The sequence below is a fragment of the Canis lupus genome, chromosome 19 (assembly GCF_048164855.1).
Source record: "Canis lupus baileyi chromosome 19, mCanLup2.hap1, whole genome shotgun sequence".
Taxonomy (NCBI): domain Eukaryota; kingdom Metazoa; phylum Chordata; class Mammalia; order Carnivora; family Canidae; genus Canis; species Canis lupus.
This window is the reverse complement of record NC_132856.1, coordinates 57,187,208-57,212,533: the sequence shown is the minus strand read 5'-3', so window position 1 is coordinate 57,212,533 and position 25,326 is coordinate 57,187,208. Positions and strand designations below refer to the sequence as shown.

Below are 25,326 nucleotides of genomic sequence, written 5' to 3'. Positions count from 1 at the left end.
TGGCCGGCGGCCCAGCGCGGGGGCCGCGCACCTGGCTGCATTGTTGTCCCCTTCCCGCCCCACCGCCCGCCCCCACCTGTGCGTGACGCGTATCCCTTTAAGTAGCCAGACGCCGGCAGGGGTGGGCGTGGTCGCCGCGAGGGAGGCGCTGGGGGGGTGGGGGGGGCAGCGTCGGGCCGTCCTGATTGGCCCGGGGCCCGGGCGGCGGTCGTACGCGCCTGCGCACTGCAGGGCAGCGCGCGCCGGGGGGGGCAGGAGGGCGCGCGGTGCTAATTGGCCGCCGCCGCGGCCCCGCCCGCGAGTGGCGGGCGGTCACGTGACGCGACGGCTGGGGGCTCCCGGCGCGGGGGACGCTGGTGGCCAAGATGGCGGCGGAGCTGGTGGAGGCCAAAGTGAGTGAGCGGCGGCGGCGCCGGCCCGGGCGGGCGGGAGAAGGGGCGGGGGCCGGGCGGCGGGCGGAGGTCTGCGCCTTCCGCCCGGGGCCCCGCGGCGCGGCCCGCTTGCGGTTCGCCGCCCGGCCCCCTCGCCCGCCCCTGGCCCTGGCGCGCCGGGTGCGGGCGGGGGGCGGGGAGGCCGGGGGCGGGGCCCCCCAAACCTTACCCCAGCCTCCGCGCTGGGGGTTGGTTCCCGGGCGTGAGGCGGGGTCGCCCCCCCGCCCGCCCGAGGGGTTGGGGGCGAGTCTCCCGGAGCCTGGGCGCAGGGCCGCGCCTCCCGGACAGCCTGACGGGCTGGGCTGCTCGTCCCCTCCGCGCCCCGAGCCGGGCTCCTGCTCTTTGGCCTGGGGGAGCGTGTTCGCCTCGCCGCCCCCCGTGGCAGCGAGGGTCGGCCCCTGGGTCTCAGCCTCCCTGCCCAGCAGGCCGGCCGGGCTTGGCGACTCCCTGCTCAGAAGGGCCCCGTGCCCCTTGTGCCGCCGCTTCCCGCGCCCGGGGTGACGGGCCGGGGTCCCGAAGCACCCCCCAGACGCCGCGTCCGCTTGGGGGTTTGTACCCCGGGCTGGAGGTCGCCCCCCTGCTTCGGCTCCCGCGTTGGTCCCGGAGCCCCGCCCCCCTCCCGACACCGTCTCGCTCGCCCTCGGAGTGGGCACCGGGTCTCTCGAGTTTGCTCTCCCGCCTGGGATGGAGCCCTGCCCCTGTTCCCTGTTCAGAGCCTTCCTCCGTGCCCGTCTCCTCGGTCTTGGGTCCTGGGCTCTGCCTTGCTCCCCGTTTTTACTCTCGGGACAGCGTTTGTGAGATTTTGGACTCTGCTCCTGGGGTCTCTCAACTTCACGCTAACAGAATTAGACCCTGTGCCGGCTGTTTCCTTTATACTCCCAAGTGCTTCTACTGAGGTGGTACTGTGTCTACGCAGCTCCCCAGAACCTACTTTAGATCCCTTTATACGCCCCAACTCTGGCTTCTGAGGCTGCCTCTTCCCTTCTGCTGGTTTCTTGTGTTGGTTCATGGAGAGTGCTTCTCCACCCTCTCTCTTTAGTGCTTCTAGTGCTTCTCCCTCATGCTCCATTTTGGGGTCCAGGTTCCACATCCCATAGAGGCCATTTCTGTTCCAGGGGTACTGTCTTCCAGGTACCTTGCCCCACACTACAGTGGGGTTGTTCCCTTCCTCCCTGAGAAGTTTACTCCAGGCCTTTGGTGGCCGGGAGGTGGGAGACCGGACCTTTCCTGGACAGAGGCTCCGCCTTTTCCCCTCCCACTGATCTTCCCTCCCCAGGTCCTGACCTGTAAATGTTTTCTTTCTCCTGTTCCTCTCTCTCCCTCCATCTCCCTTCTCTTCCTGCGGAGATCTGAAATGCAGTTCCCTTCCCCCTGGAGCGTCCCCCTCAATGCCTGTACTACACTCTGCCCTTCTGTAGGGTTTTGAGAAATTGGGACTTGCCCTGGAGATGTGGAAGTCTGAACTCTGCATGCCCAAGGTAGCAGCCAGTGGGCTTGAGGACCCCCGGAGCCCTCAAATAAAGCCGTCCCATAGGGCTGTGACTCTGGGTGTACCCCACCCCCCACCCGGTCCCAGTCCCAGCCAGACGGTAGGGACTGAATTCTTTTATACCATCCAGGGCCTTGAAATATGATCTCATGAACTCTACTTGACCCTCCGGTGGCTGGGGCCCCCACCCCAATTAAATCAAGTTGACCCTTTTTTCAAGTTCTCTAGAACGTGAGCCTCTGTTCAGTGACACAGCTCGCTCCGAGCCTCGGGCGCCTTTCTTTAGTCTGTGGCTGCCACTGTGGAGTGTCTTAGGTGTCGTTGAAGTGTTCTCTTTTTTTAGGTGCTTACCTAGCCTTTTGTAGTAACAGGGGCTGGAGATTTTGTCTTTTGGAGTTCAAAACAGGCTGGTCCTCAGGAAGAATGACAGGGGCTTGTTGGTAAACTTGGAAATCCGCCTTTGCCTGAGGCCCCTGTGAGGGCTTGGGGAGAAGAGGCAGTCTGGGAACCCCTTGAGATGGGAGCATTTTGCACAGATCTCCCATTTCCTGGCGATAAGGACCTTAACTTTCCGCCACATTCAGAGGAACCTATACCCGAGACGGGTTAAGTTAAGCGCGGCAAGTCTATCCAGGCTGATGTTTTTCCACATAGCTCCAAACAAGCCCAGAGTTGAGACTCTGGAAGCCGTGGGGGCCTGGTGCTGTTTATAAACACAGATCTGAGGGGCAGGCGGGTAGGATGAAGCCATGGCAGGAAGTGATTTGCAAAGTGCTTGGGGCTTCTTCCTGAATGTTTGTGCCCCTCTCACACTGTCCCCCCTCCCAGTGTCAAGGGCAGGCTCCTTGGTGGTGGCAGCTGCTGAGAAATCCGAGTCGTGAACATATGGCAGCTTGAGGGATGTGCCCCAGGATGCTTGTGCGGCAGCTCCGGATGTCCAACCTGGTGAAAGGGCTGGGCCATGGCGGGGGCAGGGTGCTCCCAGGGGCGGGGTGATGGTAGAAGATGTGTTGTGGTCAGACTCGGCACACCGAGCCCACCTGCCTTTAGCTCCGTGGAGGGCACTCAGCTTCCACATGACGTCTCCTCTCCCCTCCAAGGCCTTGGGCCTCTTCCAGAAGAAACATCTTGTCTGCAAGCCTATTTTCTCTGCTCAAGGTAGGAAGTCAGGCCAAGGAAGGTGAAGTCTTTGTGTTTTTGTAAGCATTCTGGGCTCTCTGAGAGCCTACAGATTGCTTAAGTCCCAAGGCAGGAGGTGTGCTGGGATGTGAGGGGTCCCCAGGCCCCCAGATAGCTGGGTGGGAGTGGAAGGAAGTGCCCTTGGGACTCTGATGGCTCCTGCCACTGACACGTGGGGAGGCTCTGGGCCAGCCACGTTTTTCACGGGGCCTCGGTTTTCTAACCTGCCTGGTGGGCGTGGACCCTTGTGAGATTCGTGGCCGCAAAGAGCCCTTGTGCTTGGTGTGTGGCGGACGCTCCACATCTGTAGTGTGGGAATAGGAGGAAGGCCCTGCAGCGGGAAAAGGCTCCCCCTTGAGATTTTGCAGGCAGGATGGGCAGCCCCACATGTGTGTATCTGTCATTTTGTGCCTTGACAGCCTCTCTGCTATCAGCAGGAACCTGGTGGACGGCTGCCGAAATCTTAGAGGGCTCACATCTTGCATGGGTAGATGAGATGCCCAAAGTGCAGAGGGGCCCTACAGAGGACCTGGGGTTGCCTAGGAACCCAGAGCTCCTGAGTCCTGGTGCTGCCCTCAGACTACACGCCTCACCCTTCAACAGCCAGGAAACGGGAAACACCAGAGCCTTCTGGCAGTGAGACTGCTACGTAAACACCCTGGCAGGGTTCCCACCCACCTCTAACTGTCAGACTCTCAAGTTGAATTTAAGGGCTTCATTGGTTTCCTTGGGTGCTGTCCTGCCCTGTGCCCGCCAGCTTCCCATATACACCTTCATCACTTGTACCTGTTTTCCCCATTCCCCTGGAAGTTTCTTTTTCCCCACCACATTTCATTCATTGCAGGCCAGCTTTGGGGCTCAGTGTGGGTGGCCCTGAAACCCTGCCGGCCTATCCATCCTTCAAGGATACTTTGCTTATGTAGCATATTGCGGAGTGTCAGTCCCCTTGGCGTCCCAGAGTCTCCCCGAGGCCAGGCTATGGTCAGGCCGCCCCAAAGAAAACATCAGCGTCAGCTGAGCTCTCGTGTTTGGTTTGATTTAGTCGGAGGGACCCTGCCAGGTAGTAAGTGCCAGACTCTGCTAGACCTCTTTCATCACTTTGCCACAGCTCACAGCCTCCGTGGCTGCTGTATTCCCAAAGCCTTCTCCTCAGACCCGTGGTTCTAAATGGGCCGAAACTGTTCCCAGGGCACACTTGGCAGTGTCTGGGGGACCTTTGTCATTATCACCACGGGAGCTTGGGGAGAGTTCCTGGCATCGAGTGGGTGGAGGTCAGGGATGCTGCTGAGTACCCAACAGTGCCCAGGATGGCCCCGCCCCAGAGAACAATCCAGTCCCAACGTCCACAGGGTCGAGGCAGAGAAGGCCTTCTGGAATGATCAGCAGACGTTTGATGTTCACCAGTGCTCAGCCCCATGTGGACACCCCTAGTGCAATAGAGAGAAATTACCCCTGGCTTTGGAGTCAGGCCTAGGTTTGAATCTTGGCTGTCATGTGGAGCTCCCCACAGCCCAGCAGGATTGTCATAAGAATCAGCGTTGAGTATATGATCACATGTGCAGCTCAGTTCCTGGCGAGTGATTGGTATTAAGTCGTGGCTACCATACTCCAGACTGAAGGGAAAATGTGTTTGTGGCCAACGTTGATTTTCTCTGCTTTCCGTATGTTACCTCATCTGGTCCTTCCCACATCCCAACGAAGTGGGTCCTGTCATCCTGACGAAGAGACTGAGGGTCACAGAGGCCATTAGTGTTCTTGGCTAGGGAGTGGCTGAGGCTGTTTACGGGTAAAGGAAGATTCCCAGTTCCTGCCCTGGGGATGCTTTCAGGCTTGAAGATGGGAAAAGAGAACTTAAAATAGAAGGCAGCGGTGTGTGTTGGGGGGGCGGTCAGAAGCTTTTGCTGCGTTGGCAGTGCTGAGGAAGGTTTGAGGAGGAAGAGGTGGAGGGGAGCAGGGTTAAGCTGGGAGGGGGCATCATAGGGAAGGGTGAGCGGGCAGCGTGAGCAAGGTCATGGAAGTGGGACTGAGCCTGGGCTGGTGGGCCTGGTGCCTACGCCTCCTCCTCCTCCTGGGCTCCTGCTCCTGCCCACCAGAGTGAAGGGGGTCTGGAGGGAGGGCCAGGCAGCACCTGATGGGCTCTCCTTTCGCTGTCCCCCCCGTTTAGGGCCCAGGTGGCTCCACGAAGCCCCTTGCCCCATTGGCAGTCCCCGAATCTGGCTGTGTCTCCTCTGAGCGTGTGTATCTGTGGTTGCTCTTCCCCAGAACATGGTGATGAGTTTCCGAGTCTCCGATCTTCAGATGCTCCTGGGTTTTGTTGGCCGGAGTAAGAGCGGACTTAAACACGAACTTGTCACCCGGGCCCTCCAGCTGGTCCAGTTTGACTGTAGCCCCGAGCTGTTCAAGAAAATCAAGGAGCTGTACGAAACGCGCTACGCCAAGAAGAGCTCAGAGCCTGTCCCCCAGCCCCACCGGCCCCTGGACCCCCTGACCATGCACTCAACCTACGATCGGGCTGGCACGGTGCCCAGGACTCCCCTCTCGGGCCCCAACATTGACTACCCCGTGCTCTATGGGAAGTACTTGAATGGACTTGGACGCTTGCCCACCAAGACCCTCAAGCCGGAAGTGCGTCTGGTGAAGCTTCCCTTCTTTAACATGCTGGATGAATTGCTGAAGCCTACAGAGCTGGGTGAGTCTGCCACCACCTGGGGGTGGGGGGCCCCGACCTGCACTCTCGCAGTGCCTCTGGGCAGCCACAGTCACTGACCCAGAGTGTCTCCTGGGAAGCAGTGAGGGCCAAGGGGTGGGGGTGGGAGGGCTTTCCTTCCCAGGAAGCACAAGAGCCTCCTCTGGATCTATCAGCAACCTGGTGAGTCGTCTCATGAGTACCCTGAATCTCAGTAGCTTAGCACCACAGGCACTCATCTGCTCTCAGCTTGTGAGGGTTAGAACTTGGGAGTGACTTAGTGGAGTGGTCCTGATACAACCTGATACACGGTCACTCGTCAGGTCTCATCTGAAGGCCCGACTAGGGCTGGGGGCCACCCACTCCCATGCTTGCTGGCAGGTCTTGGTTTCTTGCTGGCTGTCAGCAGAGACCCCACTTCTTGCCATGTGGGTTCCATAGACTGCTTGAGCATCGTGACAGCGTGGAATGATGGCTTGCTTCCTTTGGAACCAGTGATGGTGTGGGAGAGTTAGTGTGCGCACTTGAGAGTGAATGATGTAGAACAGGGAGAAGCCAGAAGCAGCTAGAAGTCGTCTCCATGACCTCAGCTTGGAAGTGGCCTAACTGCCACACTCTATCAGTCACACAGAACAGCTCTGTGTTGTGGGCCAGGCCTGGACCATCGGAGGGAGGCATCTCTGGGGGCCACTGGGGATGCTGGCTTGTGTGCTCTAACTCCCTGTGGCAGAGGGGCTGGAAGTTGGATCTGATCTCCCTTCCTCCTGCAAAAGGCTTGTTTCCTGGTAGGCGGCCTTCGGAGTAACCTTGGCCAGTGGGGTGCAGTCTGGTCACCATGGGCCAGCTGGTTAGGGAATGGCTAGCTGTGCTCCCAAGAGGTGGGACACCGCCAGGAGTGTAGGAGACAATGCCAGGGCCCTGTGGTTCCTGTCTGCCATAGAGAAATTCTCTGACTCCCAAGGTTGATGGTGTGCTGCACATGGATGGGCCCCTGGTCTTTCTCCGGCATCTGTGGTAGTGGTGGGGTGGGTGGGCGTCAGCCTGGCCTCGGCCTCATGTGCTCCCACCAGCCACAGCTGCCTGCGCCTCCAGGGCTCCAGATGGCAAGTCTAGTAAGAGGGCTTCTTGGCCCCCCTTGGATTTGATGGGGTCCCTGTGTGGTCCTGGAGACCCCTTTTGTCATCATTCTTGTCTTCTTTGCCTTGAGAACCTGCCAGGTGGATGCCCATGGAAGCCCTCCCTGGGGACGCCCACCCCGGGGACATGGCAGGGAGCAAGCAGAGCACCCCACCCTCATGAAGGTTCCCTCCGGCAGTCCTGGAGGTGCCCCGAGCATGTGTCGGCACCGTGGGTCCTGCTGTCTCCCTGTAGCCCTCATCCCCATCTCCATTTCAACCTCCCACGTCTTTGCCGAGCCCCCGCTGCACACCAGCCTCTGGCCCTGGTTGTGAGTTGGTTTTCTCTGTAATGTGGCAGAGGTCACAGCCCCTCCGTGCCCCCACCCACCGGGCTCTCTGCCGTGTGGTTCACTCCCTCCCTCCCTGCTGACCCAGCATCCTGTCTTGCTCAGCCAAGGGGCCCCTCTGTGCATGGAGAGCTCCACGCCAGCCACATGCCAGCCAGCCCACTCTGTCCAGCCCTAGCTGGGGGGCAGTGGGAGGGATGCGGCTGCCTCCCTTCCTCCTTCCTGTAGCTCTGGAGCTTTGTGAGGCTGGACGAGGGGGCTGTGGTTCTGAGTGAGGCTGAAGGAGGTGGCGGGAGGAGTTGCTGGTCGTCCAGGCTCTGGAGTCCCAAGGCCCCATTTCGGCTCGAGGCTCTGATCTCTCCTGCCTTCTCTCTGCAGTGTTTGTCACCAGCCCCCAAGTGGGGAGTAAGTTGCCCTAGCGGCACCTGTCGTAAACTTAATGCGGCAGCATTGGAGAACCTGAGTTTCTCCAGGACAGCCTCACTCCTCCCCCAATCCCAGCCTCCACACTCTGCTCGTCCCCACTCCCCTCTGTACATGTTAGAACCCATTCACCCCTACCCCCAGGGGTTCTCCGGCAGGCTCTGGGGGCCTTGGGACTGGCTGGCTCTGAAGGTCAGGCTGACGGTTCAGGTTTCTAAGGACTCGGGGATGCTGTTCATGATAGGGAGGCTGGGTTTTCACCGGGAAGCAGTTAAGTCAGGCTCAGCACTGGGCGGGGGACAGAGGTGACTTTGAACTCAAGGGCCAGCGGTCTCCCTCCCCTGCCTGGACTATAGGCTTCCTTCCTGCATGGCCCGCTCCCACTCCCGCCCCATAATGCATCACTTTGCCCTGAGCCCCTGGGGACCCCAGTCACCTGATCTCCGGGAGAGTCTGCTCCCCTGTCTACACCAGGAATTACTCTGCTGGCGGCTCAGAACAAAGAGGCTGACCCCGCCCTGCCCTGGCTTCCACCCACTCCCCTGCCCCAGTCCTGAACATACTTCTTCCCTGGAACCCCCATCCTCAGGAACCCCCCAGCAGCTGCCAGGTTCCTAGGGAGAGTCCTCAATGAGCACAGACCTGGCCCTGAAGCAGTCCGGTCCCCTCTGTTCCAGGACCAGTGATTTTGTCCACCCACTTCTCAACCTGGGTCCCTCCCTTTGGTGACTTCTGCAGCGCTGGCATTGCCCAAGAGCCACTTCATGAGGCTCAAGCTCAGCCAGCTTCCCCTTCCCCCTCGCTCCTGACCATGACCTGCTGACCAGAATGAGGTCCAAACACTCTAGTCTGTTTCCCCGGAAGAGCCGCCAGCCAGCTCCAGCTTCGGGATGGAGACCGCGCCGGGTGCAGAGGAGACATAAATCACAGGGAGTGGAATGTTTGGGTTGGGGGAGGGGAGGAGAATAATGGAGCTGGAAGGACCTTAGGAGACAGATGATCTTTCTGGATGGTGGCTGGCACCTAGAAAGGTCGGGAGACCGGTGCAAGGTCACACAGCATCCAGAGGAAGGGGCTCTGGGGCCACATGCTCAACCATCTTACCGTCTTCCCATCTTCCCGACTCTGACCCCTCCCTGAGTCATAGTGCCTTGTACCCCTGTGGGGAGGTACCCATTTTGAACCATGTAGAGGTTCTGGACCTCAGGCCTCCTGTTAGCTCAGAGAGCTTGGCTCTTCTACCCATCCCAGCCAGGGGAGGGGCACTTGCTTCTTGACCACAGCAGGACCCAAGTGGGGCCAGGGAACACTGTCCTGGTCGTGCCACTGCAGCTGGGGGCTTACTGGGCACCTGATAGCCTAAAGGTAGATGGCAATGGCCAGAGACTGACTGGGAAGGCCCAGACCTCTGTCAGGGTGCATGGCAGAAAGGAGAGGCCGTCATGAGACTTGTGGGTGGAAGGAAGGAAACACGTTGATCTCGTGCAGTGCTGCTCCGGGAGGCTCCTCAGCAATCCATGGCCAGCATCTCAGGCTGTGGGGCTGTGTCCTTGCTGCTGAGCAGTGAAGGAGCCACCCCATGTTGTGACAACTCTCAAGTGTCCCTGGTTTTCTGCGGTACCCCTAGGGGTAGCCAACACCAATGCTGGTGGAGGACCACTGGTCCAGCACCCACCTGTTGTGCAGGTCACACGTGTATCCCTCATCTAGCCTCTCAAGCCTTTGGGTTGGTATTGCCCAAGCCACAGGGGAGGTGTGGGGTTCCTGGCCTGGTGTGTTTTGCTGGGAAGCTGCACTAAAGGTGAATAAGTGGTGCCAGGAGAGGAATGCTCTGGTTGGGGAGTGCAGGCTTCGTAGGGGGCAGTCAGGGCCAGGGGCCCTTTGTTACATATATGTGGGGAGGTGGCAGTCAGGAGGCTTCCTGGAGGAGACCACCTTCCAGACCTGAGAGGTGGGTAGCCATTAGCCTGACAGAGAGGAAGGAGGAGGGGAGTGTGTTCCAGGCCCAGGCCTGGCAGTAAACGAGGGCTCTGGGACGGAAGTCATCGTGACTAGAGCGGAGTGTGGCGTGGGAGGAGAGAGGGAGGGAGAGGCTGGAGAACACAAGGTGGGCAGGCCATGGGGAGAGTGGCGACCAGCGAGACTGTACTGAGGGCTTTGGCATCCTCGAAAGTCTGGTGAGCTTTTCCAGGTCTCGTTTCCTGGGGTCCTCTCTGAGGTGGGTGTTAACCTGCGGGGTGCACAGAGGCAGAGCGGCCTATGTGCCGTCTAGCGGCCAGCCAGGGTGCACACGAAGGCCCATGCTCTCTCCCTGGGTCCTCAGGTCCATCCTGTGCCCTGAGAGCCTGGGTGGTCATGTGGCATCCCAGGTCTGGTCTCCTAGCTCAAGAGGCCGGCGGGCCAACCTACTAGGCTAACAGGGCACCCCCAATAGCCCAGCTGCCCAGCTGCCTCCTTGGCTTCTTCCCTACACGTCACTAGTCTCCCCAGAAGCCAGAGGAAACTTCCTCTGTTCAAAACATACGTGACCACTGTTTCTGCCTGGTTTCTTTCCTGCTTTCCTCTCCTCTCTCTCTGCCTTCCCGTTGCCCACTGTGCTCCATCCAGGCATACAGGCCTCACTGTTCCTCTAAAACACTAGGCCCAGAGTTGCCCCAGGGCTTTTCTGTGTGCTGAACCTTGTCTGTCACACTTTCCCAGATGCCACATGGCCCTTCCCTCCCCTGCCACCTACCCTGAAACTCACCTTCCTTTCCTGCTTACCTTCCTTCACCTTCTCATCACCACCTTGTCCTCCCCTGTGTCCTTGCCGCCAGCCCTGATGTGGCTTATTTGATTGTAGGTATTCTTCTTTAATACCTGGGCCCGGAAAGGGTTCATCCCGTCACTGCATCCATGGTGTAGAGCGGAGCAGGAGGCGCCCAGTCCAGGACCTGAGAAGCAGCTCAGGGGCTGCAGTGAGAATCACCGTGAACTGGCATTCTCTGGCTCTGCTTCAGCGTGTGACCCTGTCCCATCCCCATAATCTCATAAGTAGCAAGTCAAGAGCCTGTCAGCTGGGTGGAGGAGTTGGGGTGTGAGCCCAGAGCCCCTGACCCAGGGCTTGTGCCTCCTGGCTCCCTGCCGTTGGCAAGGGCCCCTGCACCCAGCCCGGAGCACCTGTTTTCCCATCTCCTCCCCCAGTGCCACCCTAGCACCACCTGTACTGCCTACACTGTCTCTCAGACCTTGACTTCTCCATCTGGGGAGCTGGGGCCGGAGTTCGAGACCATGTGTGGGTCTGGGGGCATTGGTCTGGAGGACGAGCCTTGATCCCTCTCAGGCCCCAGGGTGCAGGAGGCTACAGGCCAGTGGGAGGGAGACCAGGTCTGTCCCAACTGATTTGAGATCTTTTTCTTTGCTTCTGTTTTTTTAAAGATTTTATTTATTTATTCATGAGAGACACAGAGAGAGTGAGCCAGAGACATGGGCAGAGGAAGAAACAGGGAACCTGACGTGGGACTCGATCCCAGGTTTCCAGGATCACGCCCTGGGTCGAGGACGGCACTAAACTGCTGAGCCACCTGGGCTGCCCACTTTTGCTTCTTATTGAAACTTTTGTCAAAAGTGTGTGTGTGTTGTATGAGAGTCAGGCCTCTGTTGGAGGTTTGGGCTTGTCCTTGCCACTCTTGTTTGCATGTGTGATCCTCTGAAATGGTGGCAATGTCCTAACTACTGTTTTATCTATCCCCCCTCATATCAGGAGTGGCCGCTCAGGTCACTAAGCATTGTTTGCTGGTTGTGGTTTGTATGGGCCTGGCAGCCGGAGTAGAGACAGTCGTGTTGGGGTTCTCTGTTAGTGTCTTAGATTGAACCAGAGGCTGGTTCTCTGAGGATCTGGGAGCAGGGGGTTCCCTCCCTTTAGTTTCTGGGGGGCTCTGAGGCCTGGGACAGACGCCTCATTCTCGTCCACACACCACCTGGCAGGGCCCCCATGGCTTTGCAGCAGCCTGTGTGACACAGCAGAGGTACTTTTGGGTTGGTTTCATGTTCATCATCCAAAGACGCTGAGAAGTTGTTATTCTCAGGAGGTAAGAGTTTTAAAATCGTGCAGGCAAGGAGACATGGGGAGTTACCAGGATTGCAGGGGGGCTGGGGGGCTTGCAGTTTCTAAATAAAAGTGCTTGGGGAAGGCTGTCATTCTGGCAGCGTTTGAGTAGACTTCAGAGACATCAGCCATCTAAGTAGTTGGGGGAGGAATGTTCTGGAAGAGGGGATGTCCAATACAAAGGCCCCAAGGCAGGTTGTCCTTAGCATGTGAGGAGCATGAGGTGGCGGCCAGGATGGCTGCCATGGGATCAAGGCCACTGGGGGTGGGGACAGCATCCCTCGAGTGGCAGGCGGTGAGCTTGGGGAACCAGGGGGCCAGCGAGGGTTTTGCGTACTGAACAGAGGGGCGGGAGTGGTGGGGAAGGGACCTTGCTACTGTGTTTTTAAATTGGAGCCAACTGGGAATTGATGCGGGAGTGGGGGCGGTTGGGGGTGCCAAGAATCGTGGATGCTGCCCATGGCTCAGCCCTGAATAGCTGAGAGGGTGGAGCTGCCACTGGCAGTGGATGATGGAGGCCTGGGTTTGGGGGCCCCCCACCCCCTTCCTCTGTAGGGCATGCTGTTTTGCAGCTGAGGTGGCAGCTTGCCTCCCACTGGCTACTTGGCTTCCTGAGAGAGCAATTAGCTACCTGGGGCCAGTGGTGCAGCAGAAGATCCAAATGTTGTCCCCGCAGGGACATCATCTAGAAGTGGGAGCCCTGGGGACACCTGGGTGGCTTGGCGATTTAGTGCCTGCCTTCAGCCCAGGGCATGATCCTGGGGTCCCGGGATCGAGTCCCACATCCACCTCCCCGCATGGAGCCTGCTTCTCCTTCTGCCTGTGTCTCTGTCCCTCCTCCCCCCCCGCCCCCGTCTCTCATGAATAAATAAAATTAAAAAAAAAAAAATAGAAGTGGGAGCCCTGGAGGGGACCCCGGACTCCTGGTCTCCCATGATAGAACTCATCTGCCTTCCTTGTTTCTGGGGACAGCTCCCTGGCCAGTGGGTGGGGTTGAGGGTGGTACTCTTGGCTTCACTCAGCTGTCACAGCCCAGCTGAGGGTATGTGAGCACCCCTGCGCTGTCCCGCCCCGTCAGAAATAATTGCCCCTTGGTTTTCTGGGCAGGTCTGGGCATGTCTGCAGGTGGATTTTGTGCATCCCCACTCCCCAGTTAGATGGCCCTCCTCAGGGGCTCTAACCAGGACTCTGCAGGGACTGACCAGGCCCTCAATAAACAAGCATGCAGCTCTCTGCCCTGAGAAATGGGTCCCGTGTACAGAAGGCACCCAGGGGTTGGGGGGCGGGGGGGGATAGTGTGCCCCAGGCAGGACTCAGGTATGAACCCTGGGTGGTCTGGCTTCTGACCCTGAGCTGTTTTTAAATCCAAATTGTGGAAAAAAAAAAAAAAATTGTGTGTGCTTTTTATTTTTATTTATTGTTTTTATTTAAAAAAATATTTATTCATGAGAGTGGTAGAGAGGCAGAGACACAGGCAGAGGGAGAAGCAGGCTCCCTGTGGGGAGCCCGATGCAGAACTCGATCCCAGGACCCTGGGGTCACGCCCTGAGCCGAAGGCAGATGCCCAACTGCTGAGCCACCGGGTGTCCCTGTGTCTGCTTTTTAAATAGGTTACCTGCTGCTGTGGTTTAGAATTCAGAAGGTTCTGGAGCAAGAGTTGGCCGATTAGGGCCGGGGGCCAACTTCATTGGCTGCCTCTTCTACTAAACCAAGCTGTATTGACACACAGCAATGCCCATTTGTCCGTTTACTGTCTCTGATGGCTTTTGTGGTAGAAGGCAGAGTAGGGACATTGAGGCAGAAACCACGTAGCTCATTAAAAACCAAAACTATTTACACTCCAGCCCTTTATGGGAACAGCATGTACAGCTCTGTTGGAAGGGGTTTGCGGTACAAAGAAAGCTGGCACCGTGCCTTTCCTAGTTACTCTGAGGGGGTGACCGTGGCCGGTTCTCACAGAGCCCCCAGCCCCGAGATGGCTGTCACACAGATGAGCAGACATGCACTTGCGCCGACCCTTCTCTCTGCCGGCGACCGGAGTCTGCGTGTGATGCACACCTGCCCGCACCACCTGCCGTCACCTGAAGAAAACATCTTGGAAGCTACTCTGTATCAGTGTGAAGAGCTTCTGGATTCTTCGCTGTGTTGGGGGTCACGTACTCTGCCTCTGTCTGCCGTTCTGGAGCGCATCTTCACCAGACCAGATCGGCGGGCACTTAGGTCGTCAGTCATCGGATGGAAACCGTTCTGAGTACTGGCTGCCCGCGGGCCTCGCCCATCCGTGGTGTGTGAGCACGCCTGCAGTTGGGCTTCTAAGAACAGGCGGGCCGCTGTGTCCCACGCTGTGTGTTGGTGTGGGCAGATGGAGTGAGATGGCCTGCCCTCCAGGCTTCCGTTCCTGCCAGCCACGTCTCATCCAGTCTTGCGATCAGGCGGCTTTCCGGTGTCATTGGTTAGGTTTTTTAAGATTTTATTTTTGAGTCATCTCTGCACCCAACGTGGGGCTTGAACTCACAACCCCCACCCAGGATTGAGTCGTACGCTTCCCTGACTGAGCCAGTCAGGCACCCCTATTCAGCATAGGTGTATTTTTAAGTTGAGGTATAATTTATGTACGGAGTCCTGCTAAGTGAGTGTACCCCAGGAACCCAAACACCGGCAAACGGAACATACCCGTTATGTAAAACCCCTCGCCCCCCTGCCCATCCCTCGCCTCCCACACTCCCAGAGGCAGCCCTCATTCCGGTTCCTGTCACTGTGGGTTAGCTGTGCCCATTGTGGACGTGGCCTAGCACACGTGCAGCGGGTACTTCTGGGCATCTGCCGACTGTGGTTCGGCACCCTGACTTTTAGATATGCCTGGGCGCTTGTCTAGGTCATCAGTTTTATTTTACTGTGTGAACCTACCATTGCTTGTTTATCTGTTTTTCCATTGGCAGGCATTCAGCAGTTTCCAGTTTAGGTCTCTTCAGGAATAAGATTGCCATGAGTGTCCTCGTGCAAGTGTTTGTGTAGACCTATTTCCATTTATATGGGGGACAGATACCTAAAAGTGGGGTTTCTGAGTTACTGGGTAGGTACATGTTTAACTTTGTTAGGAATTGCCATACAGTTTTCCAGAGGGGTTGTGCCTATAGCAGAGAATCCTGCTCGTTCCGCATCCCTGTCAGCACTTGGAGTTGTTGCTCTTTCCGTTTTAGCCATGCTAGAGGATGTATAGGGGTTTTAGACCAATGTTGCATTCCTGAGCTAAATCCCAAGGGCCTGGATGTTTGCTGATATTTTCTAAAGAATTTTTATGACAGTGTTCATGAGAAATGTTTATAATTTTCCTTTCTTGATATTGTTTTGTCAGGTTCTAGAATCAGGGTCATGTCAGCCTTGTAAAGTGAGTTAGCAATTCTTTATTTTTTGAAAGTTCATAAATGTTTATATGGTTTCATAAAAACTTAATAGAACTCACCAGTTGGATCTGTGATTTTCTTGGCAGAAAAGTTTTTATTTATTATTATTATTTTTTAAAGATTTTATTTATTCATGAGAGACACAGAGAGAGAGGGAGAGAGACAGGCAGAGGGAGAAGCAGGCTGGGTCTCCAGGATCAGGCCCTGGGCTGAAGGTGGCGCTAAACCGCTGAGCCACCTGGGCTGCCCAGAAAAGTATTTAATTTTGAGTTCGGTTTCTTTAACTGGTAAAGGGCTTCTCAAACTTCCTTTATCTTTTGTTGCTAGTTTTGGTCATTTGGATCTTTGGAAGAGTCTGTCCATTTCATCTGAGTTTTCAAATTGATTGCCATAAAATTGTTACATTCCAATATTAAACCAAAAGACCATGGGATCTGTACTACTGTCTACCTTTTCGTTTCTGACAGCATGTATGTTTACGATCTTTTTTTATTGCTCATTCTAGCTAGTTTATCAAAGAACTCTGGCTTGATTTTCTCTGTTGCTTTCTATTTTTATCTTTAGTTTCTTTCCTGTTAATGACTTCATTCTTAGTTTGCTCTTCTTTTTTTAGTTTTTTGTGGAAGAAATGCAAGTTACTCATTCAAAACCTTTTTCTGTGTTTTTTAACAGAAGCGTTTAAAGCTATGATTTTGCCTCTAATGACTGTGTTAGCTGCTTCCCCCAAGTTTTGGAGCACTGTATACTCTCATTCAGTTCAGAGACTTTCTGATCACCCCAGGGGTTCTCGATGCAGTTATAACTAAGAGTGGAGAGTCAGCTTGTCACCACATGGTCTCCATCTGCTGGCAGATGTTCCTCTACTTCTGCACCCAGTGGGTGCTTTGGGATGGCTGGTGTGGCTCTGTATGGTGTTCCCTGCTGCCCTCATGCCTCCCACTGTGAGCTGGGCTGTTCCGTGACTCTTGTTTTGTGCACTTGGGAGATTCACTGTTTCACTCCTATCTCTGCCACTATTGGCCATGGATGACCGAGGCAGGACCTCTGTCCCGCGGGTGCCTGGAACAGCCATACAAGGTGCGGCTAGAGTTGTTGCTGGCATCTTACAGGCTCCGGGTGAAGCAGCTGGCCCAAGGGCATGCAGGCTGTCCCACTGTGTCCTGCCGAGCCAGCAGGCTCCTTTCCCTGAGCCCAGGGCTTCTCTGTCTTCCTTAGAGACCTGAACCCCAGAGAGCCATGAAGGCTGCTGCTTCCCAGGGCCGTTCCAGGGTTGGGGGTGTTCCCTGAATCGGAGGCACTTCTTCCTTAGAGGTCTTGCTTCCATCCCACAGGCCCAGCTGCCTGAGTGAGGCTCAACCTCCTGTTCCCAGCTTCCCAGTCTAAGGAGGGACTGGCCCATGGAAGTGGATGTGGCTGGCTTCTGTACCGGGGACCAGGGGCAACCCTGACTCTGCGTTTATCTTTAGTTCCACAGAATAATGAGAAGCTTCAAGAGAGCCCATGTATCTTTGCGTTGACGCCAAGGCAAGTGGAGCTGATCCGGAACTCCAGGTGCGCTGCTCCCTGCACCCCTGCTGGCCTCCATGGCAGGCAGTAGACTGCATGGTCTCGGGCCATCTAGAGGGCTGGGCTAGGGAGCCTTCAGTAGACCTGCTGTAGACCCTGTGCTCCGCAGGAGGGAAGCAGAAGCCCTGCCCTCTGTGCTCAGCACTTGCCATATGTCCCGGGCTTTGTGCTCAGTCTGCGTGCTCATACCATTTTTGACCTGCAGCCCCCAGAGGTGGGCTGGTGTACCCTCCCCTTCAGTGGGGCTCCCCTTCGCACTGTTGGTTTTGGAGCTGGGTCACTCTTTGGAGTGGGGTGCCCCAGGCACCCTGAGGGGCTGAGCAGCATCCCGGCCCCCTCCCCCTACCCCGCCCCCCACTGGACGGTAGGAGTCCCCTTTGTTGTGAGAACCACACCTGTCCCCAGGCACTGCCTGGGGTCCAGCAGGGGCAGGATCGCCCTGATGAGGACACTGAGCCATAACAGTTGAGGGACAGAGGCCATTGTCAGTCCTGCTGTCTGAGGCCCTTCGATCTCCAGCTGAGACCAGAATCACCACTGGAGCAGCCATTTGTTGGCCCACTTGGCACATGCCAGGCCTGAGTCCACCAACTGACTTAATATATCCCATGGACATCCCCCCATATGTACAAAGAGAGGAGGTCATTTGCCCAATTCACCAGTGAGTAAACAGGAGGGAATGTTGTAGTCAACAGCCATTGACCTTCGGCTGCCAGGGAAGGTAGCAGGTGAAGGGAGCAGCCTGGTGGGCCGAGTGCTCTCCTGCCTCACTGACCCCTCTTCTCCTCCCCTCTGATTCCTCGGCACACACAGAGAACTGCAGCCCGGGATCAAGGCCGTGCAGGTCGTCCTCAGGTAAGCCCAGGCGGGCCTGGACCACTGCTGGCCGTAGCCCCGTGTCCTCCCCGGGTGCACCCCTGTCAGGCCCCTCTCCCTCCTGGCAGCTTCTCTTGGGCTCCTCCCTCCTCCTCTTCTCTTCCTGCCTTCTGTCCTTGCTTGTGGACAGGACAGGCTCGCTCAGACCAGATCCGGAGCCCGGAGAGCCCCTTGTGCCATCCAGAACTGTGATCCGCCTGCCAGATGGGCTCTTCCACCCTGGCCCCGCACCCATCTGCCTCTCAGGGCCGCCCCTCTGTCCAGAGCCCCTGCTGGCCTCACGGTCCACATTGTTGTTGCAGAATTTGCTACTCAGACACCAGCGGCCCTCAGGAGGACCAGTACCCACCCAACATCGCCGTGAAGGTCAACCACAGCTACTGCTCAGTCCCGGTGAGTGGGACCTCCTGTGCGGGATGGGGCAGAGAGCCTACAAGGGAACATCTTTCTGAGGCCTGAGCCCCCATGTCTGCTTCCAGGGCTACTACCCCTCCAATAAGCCTGGAGTGGAGCCCAAGAGGCCCTGCCGCCCCATCAACCTCACCCACCTCATGTACCTGTCCTCGGCCACCAACCGCATCACCGTGACCTGGGGGAACTACGGCAAGGTGAGTGGGGTGGGGGTGCTGCCCGCCTGTCCCCCCCACCACCACTGCCGCCCTCCCACAAGCCCTGCCTGGGCCTGACCACCCCTCCCCCACCTCTGCCCCCAGAGTTACTCCGTGGCCTTGTACTTGGTGCGGCAGCTGACCTCTTCAGAGCTGCTGCAGAGGTTGAAAACCATCGGGGTCAAGCATCCAGAGCTGTGCAAGGCGCTTGGTGAGCTTGTGGGCCTGTGTCACCCCAGGGGGTGTGGGAGGAGGGGGGCTGGGCAGCAGAAGAGCCTGCGAGGAGGCCCTGAGGCAGGGCCATGGGAGGCGGGTCCCCCAGCCCAGTGAGCCGGGGTGCTGAGAGGCGGGGGCCTGGGGCACAGGCGGCCAGGGCAGACCCGATTCACTGCTGCAGGTACGGGGCGGTGATGGAGACCAGACTGGCTGTGTTAAGGGGGCCGGGGGGACAGCGAGGGCTGAACGTGAACCACCAAGGACGGGCAGACAAAACCAGATCAGTTTCTCCTCTCGTGTCTGTGTCCATGGTGGCTGTGTGGCCTCGGGCGAGTCACTGGCCCTCTCCAGTGATGCTCCTTCTGACCAGATCTCACAGTCCTGGGCCGAGGGACCTGGCAGGGTCTCCATCTGACCTCTGGGGACACTTGGCGCAAAGTGGCAGGGCTCCCGCCTGTGTACCCCACCCCAGCACCTCCCACTTCCCTCAAAGAGCTCTTTCTTCATAAGCGCCCCCCACCTGTCCGTCTCCCTGTGGGGACAATGCCGGACTTGACCAGAGGGTCAGGTGTTAGCCTGGGGGCAGGCAGGATTCAACCTCGGCCCACAAGGTGGGGCGTGGAACTCTGGGAGGGGCAGGGGCCGCAGTGCTGTTGGGGGCAGTGTGTATGGGATGTGGGGCCCCTGCTTGACTCCGATGGTCCGGTTTCCTCTCTGAAGCCAGCCTCAGGCCAGGCCACTGGGTTTCTAGTTGCCGCGGGAAGTCCTGTAGTTGTCTCACCGGTAGCCCCAGCCTTCTGTGTCACGGGGAGGGGGCCTTGCTTCAAAAACTGATGTGCCTGTGTCATCATTGGCATTTCACCAGAGAGGCGAGTCCCGAGGTGGGAACTCACATGGAGGTGTGAAGGGCTGATGTGGCCTTCGGGACAGCTGGGGAGTGGGGTGGGGATGTGCCAACCCTGTGGGGGGAGGAGGAGGGGCTGCATGGAGGAAGGAGGGGCAGGTCTGCGGTCAGTCTGTCCTCTGGGCGTCTGTCGGCCGGTTTCCCATTCCCACGGAGAGCAGAACAAACGCAGACAGAACGAGCCTGAAAGGGTCCAGAGGGAGGGAGACCCCGCAACTCCTTGCGGGTCCACCCCAGGTTTTGCTCTGCATGCGTTTTCTTCTAGTTTTTCCTCTAGTCTGTGTTCACAGTTGAGAAGGGGGCCTTGCATGTTGTTGCCAGCATTTTCCATGAGGCCTCTGGCTTCAGGCGCCGGTCAGCTTTTACTTAGTTGGGTGGACTTGGTCACGCAAGAAGCTGTGCTTGGGGGCTCGCTCGTGCCCTGCAGGGTTTGGGGTGTTCAGGACAGGAGCCTTGGTCGTCCTCGCCCCACATGTGGTGCGGAGCCGTCAGGACCGTTCCGAAGCGGCCCGTCTCCCTTCTTGCTGAATCAGGGATCGTTTGTGTGGGATACACAGTTGTGGTGGACGGCCCCGTGGGCTCCCATCTTTTTCCCAAGAGAGGCCTGGGGCTGTGGAAATGTGTAGCAGGGTGGGCTTGTTGGGACGGCCTGCCTCGTCAGCATGCCAGGTTGTCCGGAATAACCAGCCGCTGCCAGGACGCTTCCACAGGTGACCCTCGCAGCCCTGGCTCTGGCCCCGAGATGTGCATCCCAGCCTCCTGGGAGGTGGATGTTGGGCTGCTCCATGTGTGCACCGTCTTACCCTGGCGTCAGCAGGTGCTAGAAAAATTTGCCTCTTGGCTCCGACCCCACAGACGTCTCTGTCCCTTGTACTAACGACAGCCATCCCCTTCTCTGCAGTCAAAGAGAAGCTGCGTCTGGACCCCGACAGCGAGATCGCCACCACCGGCGTGCGGGTCTCCCTCATCTGCCCAGTGAGTCGGGGTATGCCCGCGGTGTGGGGCCTTCCAGGGTGAGCAGTGCGGGGCCGGGGGGCCGCTGACGCCACCCCCTCCCCGCAGCTGGTGAAGATGCGGCTGTCAGTGCCCTGCCGGGCGGAGACCTGCGCCCACCTGCAGTGCTTCGATGCCGTCTTCTACCTCCAGATGAACGAGAAGAAGCCCACCTGGATGTGCCCCGTGTGCGACAAACCAGCCCCCTACGACCAGCTCATCATCGACGGGTGAGGCTCTGGGTGGCCCTGTGTGCCCCCTGGGGCACCTGACTTTCTGGGGAGCCCTCTGCTTGGGGAGCCCTCCTTGGGGCAGGGAGCAGCAGGGGGCTCTTCGGGGCCTTGGCTACAAAGGTGGAGGCTGTTAGCTTAGGCGCCCTGGGCCCAGAAAGCCCATGGTGCTTGTGACCCCCTAGATCTGGAGCCTGCTTTCCCCCCGCGCTGAGCAGCAGCCCTGGGAAGCCTCAGCCTCACGGCCACTGCACAAGCCAAAGAGCTGCTTCCCACACAACAGTTAGCCTGGTCTCCGTTATACCCCCTGTGATGTTTTCCCAGGTGGCGCCAGTGTGCAGCCAGGCTGTCCCCGTGACCTAACCACCAGGTCCCCCCCACAGTGCCACGGAGTGGAGGGGGGACAAGAGGAAATAGGCCATTCTCCCCAAAAGGGAAACTGCTCAGGTCTTAGGTTCCAGAAACTGAGCCCAGCACCTGACCGAGCAGCTCCTGCCAGGCGCCAACCACACCCATGTCCTGTCCCCAGAGCTGGGGGGGTGGGGAGGGAGAGAGGCCGTGGCCAGGCTGGGTCTGTGGCCACACGCTGCACCTGGCAGTCCGTGAGGGCCCAGATGCGTGTTGCGGGGGGTATGCCTGTGGCCTCTAGGGGTTTGGCATGAATCCGTCCCCAAGTTCTGGTGCTTGTCTCCATCGGGTCACCACTCCTGGCTGTCGTCAAGCCATCCCCGCCCACTATGACGGGAGGTGGGCCTTGATCGTTCCCACCTTACAGATGAGGAGACTGAGGCTCAGAGGGGCCATCACCTGCCCCGGCGTGCCCAGCTTATAGGTGACCAGGCCAGCTCGGAGCCCGGGTCCCCTCCCTTGCAGGGCTGAGCTGCCGCGCCCCAGTGCCCCCACGCCGTCTAGCCTTGGGGTGGAGTGAGGAGGCCCCTGGGGCCGGGCACAAGGGCCAGGGCTGAATGGCTGCTCTGTTCCTGGTCTGGCAGCTGTGCGGCCCCGTGCCTGCCTCTCCCCCCACCCCCACAGGCCTAGAGCGGGTCACCCAGGCTCAAGTGGCGGCAGCTCCGACAGCTCCAGGGGCAGATGGGCCTGGGGTTTGGAGGTGTGGCTGTGCCTCACCCAGACCACAGTCCCAGCATCCCCAGGGCCTGGGCATAGCCAGGGAGGCTTCCTGGAGGCAGGGTCCTTGATTCGTGCATTTTCCTGGAGGATTGGCTATTTTGTCCCACCCTTGTACTGGAGCTGGGTGATTCTGGGGGCGCCCATGAGGACTGTCCCAGAGTGCCTTCAGAGCACTCCCGGCTGGGCCTGGGGTGGGGCAGGAGGGCATGGGGAACTTCACCAGAAAGACCTACTGCTCTCACTTGGGCTTGGAGGAGGGGGAGGCGCTGTGGACAGGGCCTTTCCGTGGGAGGTGTCTGTGGGGCCTGCCATAGACAGCAGAGTGGCCCTGCGGTGGCTGGTCTGTGAGTGTGATGAGGGAGGGCCCCAGGGTGTCCTGGAGCAGGAAAGGGCCTCCCTTCTGTGCAACTGCACCCGAGGTGCTTGGAGTCTCCTGGAGGCAGATGCAGCTTTGACGTGAAACAAGTGCCGGGGGTGGTGTGGTGCAGCGCTGCTGGGGCACGCGCGTGCCCTGTACCTGGCGTGGGCCCCCAGCTGCTACATGTGGTGGGCGCTGCATACGCCTCGTGGGCGGGGAGATGGAGGCTCCGTGGCCGGGAAGTGGCAGGGCCAGGAATGGACCCAAGAGGGGCTGCTTTCTGGCCTCGTTGGCTTCGGGGAGCTTACCACCACCCCAGGCCTGTTTGTCCATCTGTAAAGCGGGCCTGGCTGCCAGTACGTCAGTGGCACGGCGTCCAGGGCCAGAGCACGTCCCGCTGGGCCTGGCTCGCTGTGGGTGCTGTCACATGTGCAGGGATGTAGCGGCCCCCTTCTACCTCCTGCCCGGCCCAGAGCCGCTCCAGGGGGCTGCGTGTTGCACGGCCCACCTGCCCACACCTGGTGCCTCGTCCGTAAACAGGGACAGCGCAGAATCAGGGTGGGAGGGTAGGGGGCCCAGACCAGCTTCCCTGGGCTCCTGCCGTGGAGCAGAGGGCAGTCCCTGTGCCCCGAGCAGGGCGCTAACTGCGGGCACGCGGAGCCCCGCCCGAGCAGGCCCCTCGCTCAGAGGAGGGGAGAGGGGGCGGCTGAGCCGGCCCTCAGGGCGCAGGCCCTGCTGGGTGCCATCCTAGAAACGCCTCTGCAAAGGAGGGAGTGACTTACTTAGTGAGCTCCTCCGAGTCCAGGGGAGCGGGGTGGGGAGACAGTGGCCCTGCCGCCCGAGTCAGCCCTTCGCCCCCCCAGGCTCCTCTCCAAGATCCTGAGTGAGTGCGAGGATGCCGACGAGATTGAGTACCTGGTGGACGGCTCGTGGTGCCCCATCCGCGCCGAGAAGGAGCGCAGCTGCAGCCCGCAGTGCCCCATCCTCGTGCTCGGTGAGTGGGCTCCTGAGGGAGGGGCAGACGGGGCGCCCGCCGTGTGCCGGGCCCTGTACGGGGCTCTGGGGACCCAGCGGCGATCGAGGAGGCGCAGGGGATGTCCCGGGTCCCTGCGCCTCACTGGCTGCCGTGTCCCCGCTGCGAGCACCTCTCCCTGTTGCCCTCAGGCACCTCGGACGCCAACGGGCTCCTGTCCACCCCCAACGTCAATGGTGGTGGTGGTGGCGGCGGCGCGCTCGGGGGCGCTGGTGGAGGGGGCGGCGCAGTAGGCGGTGTTGAGAACGGGAAGCCAGGAGCCGACGTGGTGGACCTCACGCTGGACAGCTCATCATCCTCAGAAGAGGAGGAAGAGGATGAGGAAGATGAAGAGGATGAGGATGAGGAGGGCCCCCGGCCCAAGCGACGCTGTCCCTTCCAGAAGGGCCTGGTGTCGGCCTGCTGACTGCTCGCCGCCGCCACCACCACCACCACCACCACCACCACCACCACCACCGCCACCACCACCGGCTGGACACTCGACTTTCCTGGTGCTCACCCACGCGGATGGGGCGCAGGCGGGCCTCGGGGTACAGAGGGAGGAGTGATTTTTTTTCTTTTTATTGTTCATTTTGTTTTTCCACCCCTTTCCCTGGCTCCTGGCACCTGTACCTCTGGACTTTCCTATCGGAGGATTAAAAAAAAGTAAAATGACAAAAAAAAGTACAAAAAAAAAAAAAAAGAAAAAAAAATCAAACTCTTTCAAACAAGGCAAGCCACCCACACAGCTGCTTCCCCAGCCGGAGCCGGAGCCCCGGAGCCAAAGCCGGCCCTGGGCAGGGGCGGGCAGACCGGGGGCTGCGCTCTCGGACGCCCCGCCTCGCCTCTTCCAGTGACCATTCCAGCTGGTGCAGGGGGACAGGGCGCATGGGGGTAGTGGGGGCAGCGGGGAGACCGAAGGGCACACGGCCCCCCTCCCTGGCAGCAGCCACGACTTTGACATTCGTCTGTTCCTTTGCTTTTTTTTCTCTGCAAACACGTTCTCTCGCCCAGAGACCCTGGAGCGCGCCGCCGAGCAGGGAGCATTTTAGCCAAGAAGCCATGGAGTGGGTTGGGGCGGGGAGGGGGGCGGGGGGCACGGGGGGCGGGCCGGGGGTGGGGGGCCGGGGAGGGTTTAGCCACAGATGTGTTGTATTTTTTGAAAGTGCAATAACTTGGTATTTTGAAGACCCAGCATGTGGCCAGGACCCCCCGTGGAAGGCGGGGGCCCCAGGGTGCGGCGGCGTGTGGCGTGGGGGGGTCTCAGTTCTCTAGCCAGCTACCTCGGTAACTCCAATTCAGGTTAACTTCCCTACGGAACAGCGCAGATGTCCACAGATGCCACCACCACCACCGGCCCTCCTCGGCGGGCGGGGCGGGCGGGCAGGCGGCCACTACCCGAGGGGCAGCAGGGACTCCCGCCCCACCCTCTCCACGTGGGGGGGCCCCTTCCCCCTCTTCTTGCTCTTGGGTTTTCCGACGGGTAGAGGCCTGCCTGGCCCCCCCTCCCCCGGGAGCCTCACTCTCGTCTTCCAACAGGACCGGGCCAAGGGCCACCCTTCCGCGACTCGCCCGGCCTCGGGGGTCCGGCCAGCGCGGGGGGCCCCCACAACTGCCCCAGATGCCTCCAGGAACCCACAGCTGGGTGCCCGGCCCCCCGCCCAGCATCCATGTCCTCTGGAGGCCATGCTTGGTTTTCCCACCGCCTCTGCCCTCCGTTCTGTTCTTTTTTTCCTTGCCCCCCCCCCCCCGCCCCAGAATAATTTCCTTTGTGTAAACAGAGCTCTTCTAGTCAGGAAGCAATACCGTTTCAGGTCTGAAGAAGAAAGGGACATCAATCTGGCCGAGGGCAAATTCAGTTTTACTGTATAAACTCGGCTGTGCAGCTCCCCTCCGGCTGCACTGGCAGCTGCGGGCCGCGGTTTTCTAATATTTGTATTCTAATTTAATTGTTTTTAAAAAACGCAAATAAAAAAGGTCAAGGTGAAGCCACCGAGGCGTCCGCTTCTCTGTGCGTCGGGGCGCTGGCCGCGGGTGACGGATCACGGGACACAAGCTGCCGGTTCACCGTCCCGTTTGGCTGCACGACGATCCGGGTGCAGGAGGCGCGGCATTTGGTCAAATGCAGGAGGTTTTGTCGTTTTGCGCCTCGGGCCCGGTGTCGTCCTGCTGGGCCTGGCAAGGACCGAGGCAGAGCCGCCGAGGCCAGGACGGTCCCCGCGCCCCTGGGTGGTCTGGCAGCTGGTGGGAGGACGCCGAGCTTCGGGGGTC

General features: G+C 59.2%; 1 protein-coding gene across 3 annotated transcripts; it reads left to right on the top strand.

The window, feature by feature from the left end:
• The first annotated feature begins 254 nt into the window (after nucleotides 1–254).
• Nucleotides 255–25,048, top strand: PIAS4 (protein inhibitor of activated STAT 4). 3 transcript variants are annotated; one of them, XM_072787812.1, is made up of 11 exons: nucleotides 255–392; nucleotides 5,362–5,788; nucleotides 16,631–16,715; nucleotides 17,544–17,585; nucleotides 17,909–17,999; nucleotides 18,086–18,214; nucleotides 18,320–18,425; nucleotides 20,236–20,309; nucleotides 20,397–20,557; nucleotides 22,907–23,037; nucleotides 23,208–25,048. In XM_072787812.1, exons 1-11 carry the CDS (start codon nucleotides 366–368, stop codon nucleotides 23,480–23,482), a joined length of 1,548 nt encoding a protein of 515 aa, XP_072643913.1. In that variant the 5' UTR covers nucleotides 255–365; the 3' UTR covers nucleotides 23,483–25,048. The 3 variants fall into 3 exon arrangements, with proteins under 3 accessions (XP_072643913.1, XP_072643915.1, XP_072643912.1); XM_072787814.1 differs by having other exon boundaries at nucleotides 314–392; nucleotides 5,264–5,788; XM_072787811.1 differs by lacking the exon at nucleotides 255–392 and adding an exon at nucleotides 2,806–2,865.
• Nucleotides 25,049–25,326: the final 278 nt, after the last annotated feature.

Coding starts and splice junctions, on each gene's coding strand:
- PIAS4 (XM_072787811.1), top strand. CDS start 2,821: ATGTGCCCCAGGATGCTTGTGCGGCAGCTCCGGATGTCCAACCTG. Junction 18,426..20,235: donor AGAGCTGTGCAAGGCGCTTG/GTGAGCTTGTGG, acceptor CCTTCTCTGCAG/TCAAAGAGAAGCTGCGTCTG. Junction 23,038..23,207: donor GTGCCCCATCCTCGTGCTCG/GTGAGTGGGCTC, acceptor TGTTGCCCTCAG/GCACCTCGGACGCCAACGGG.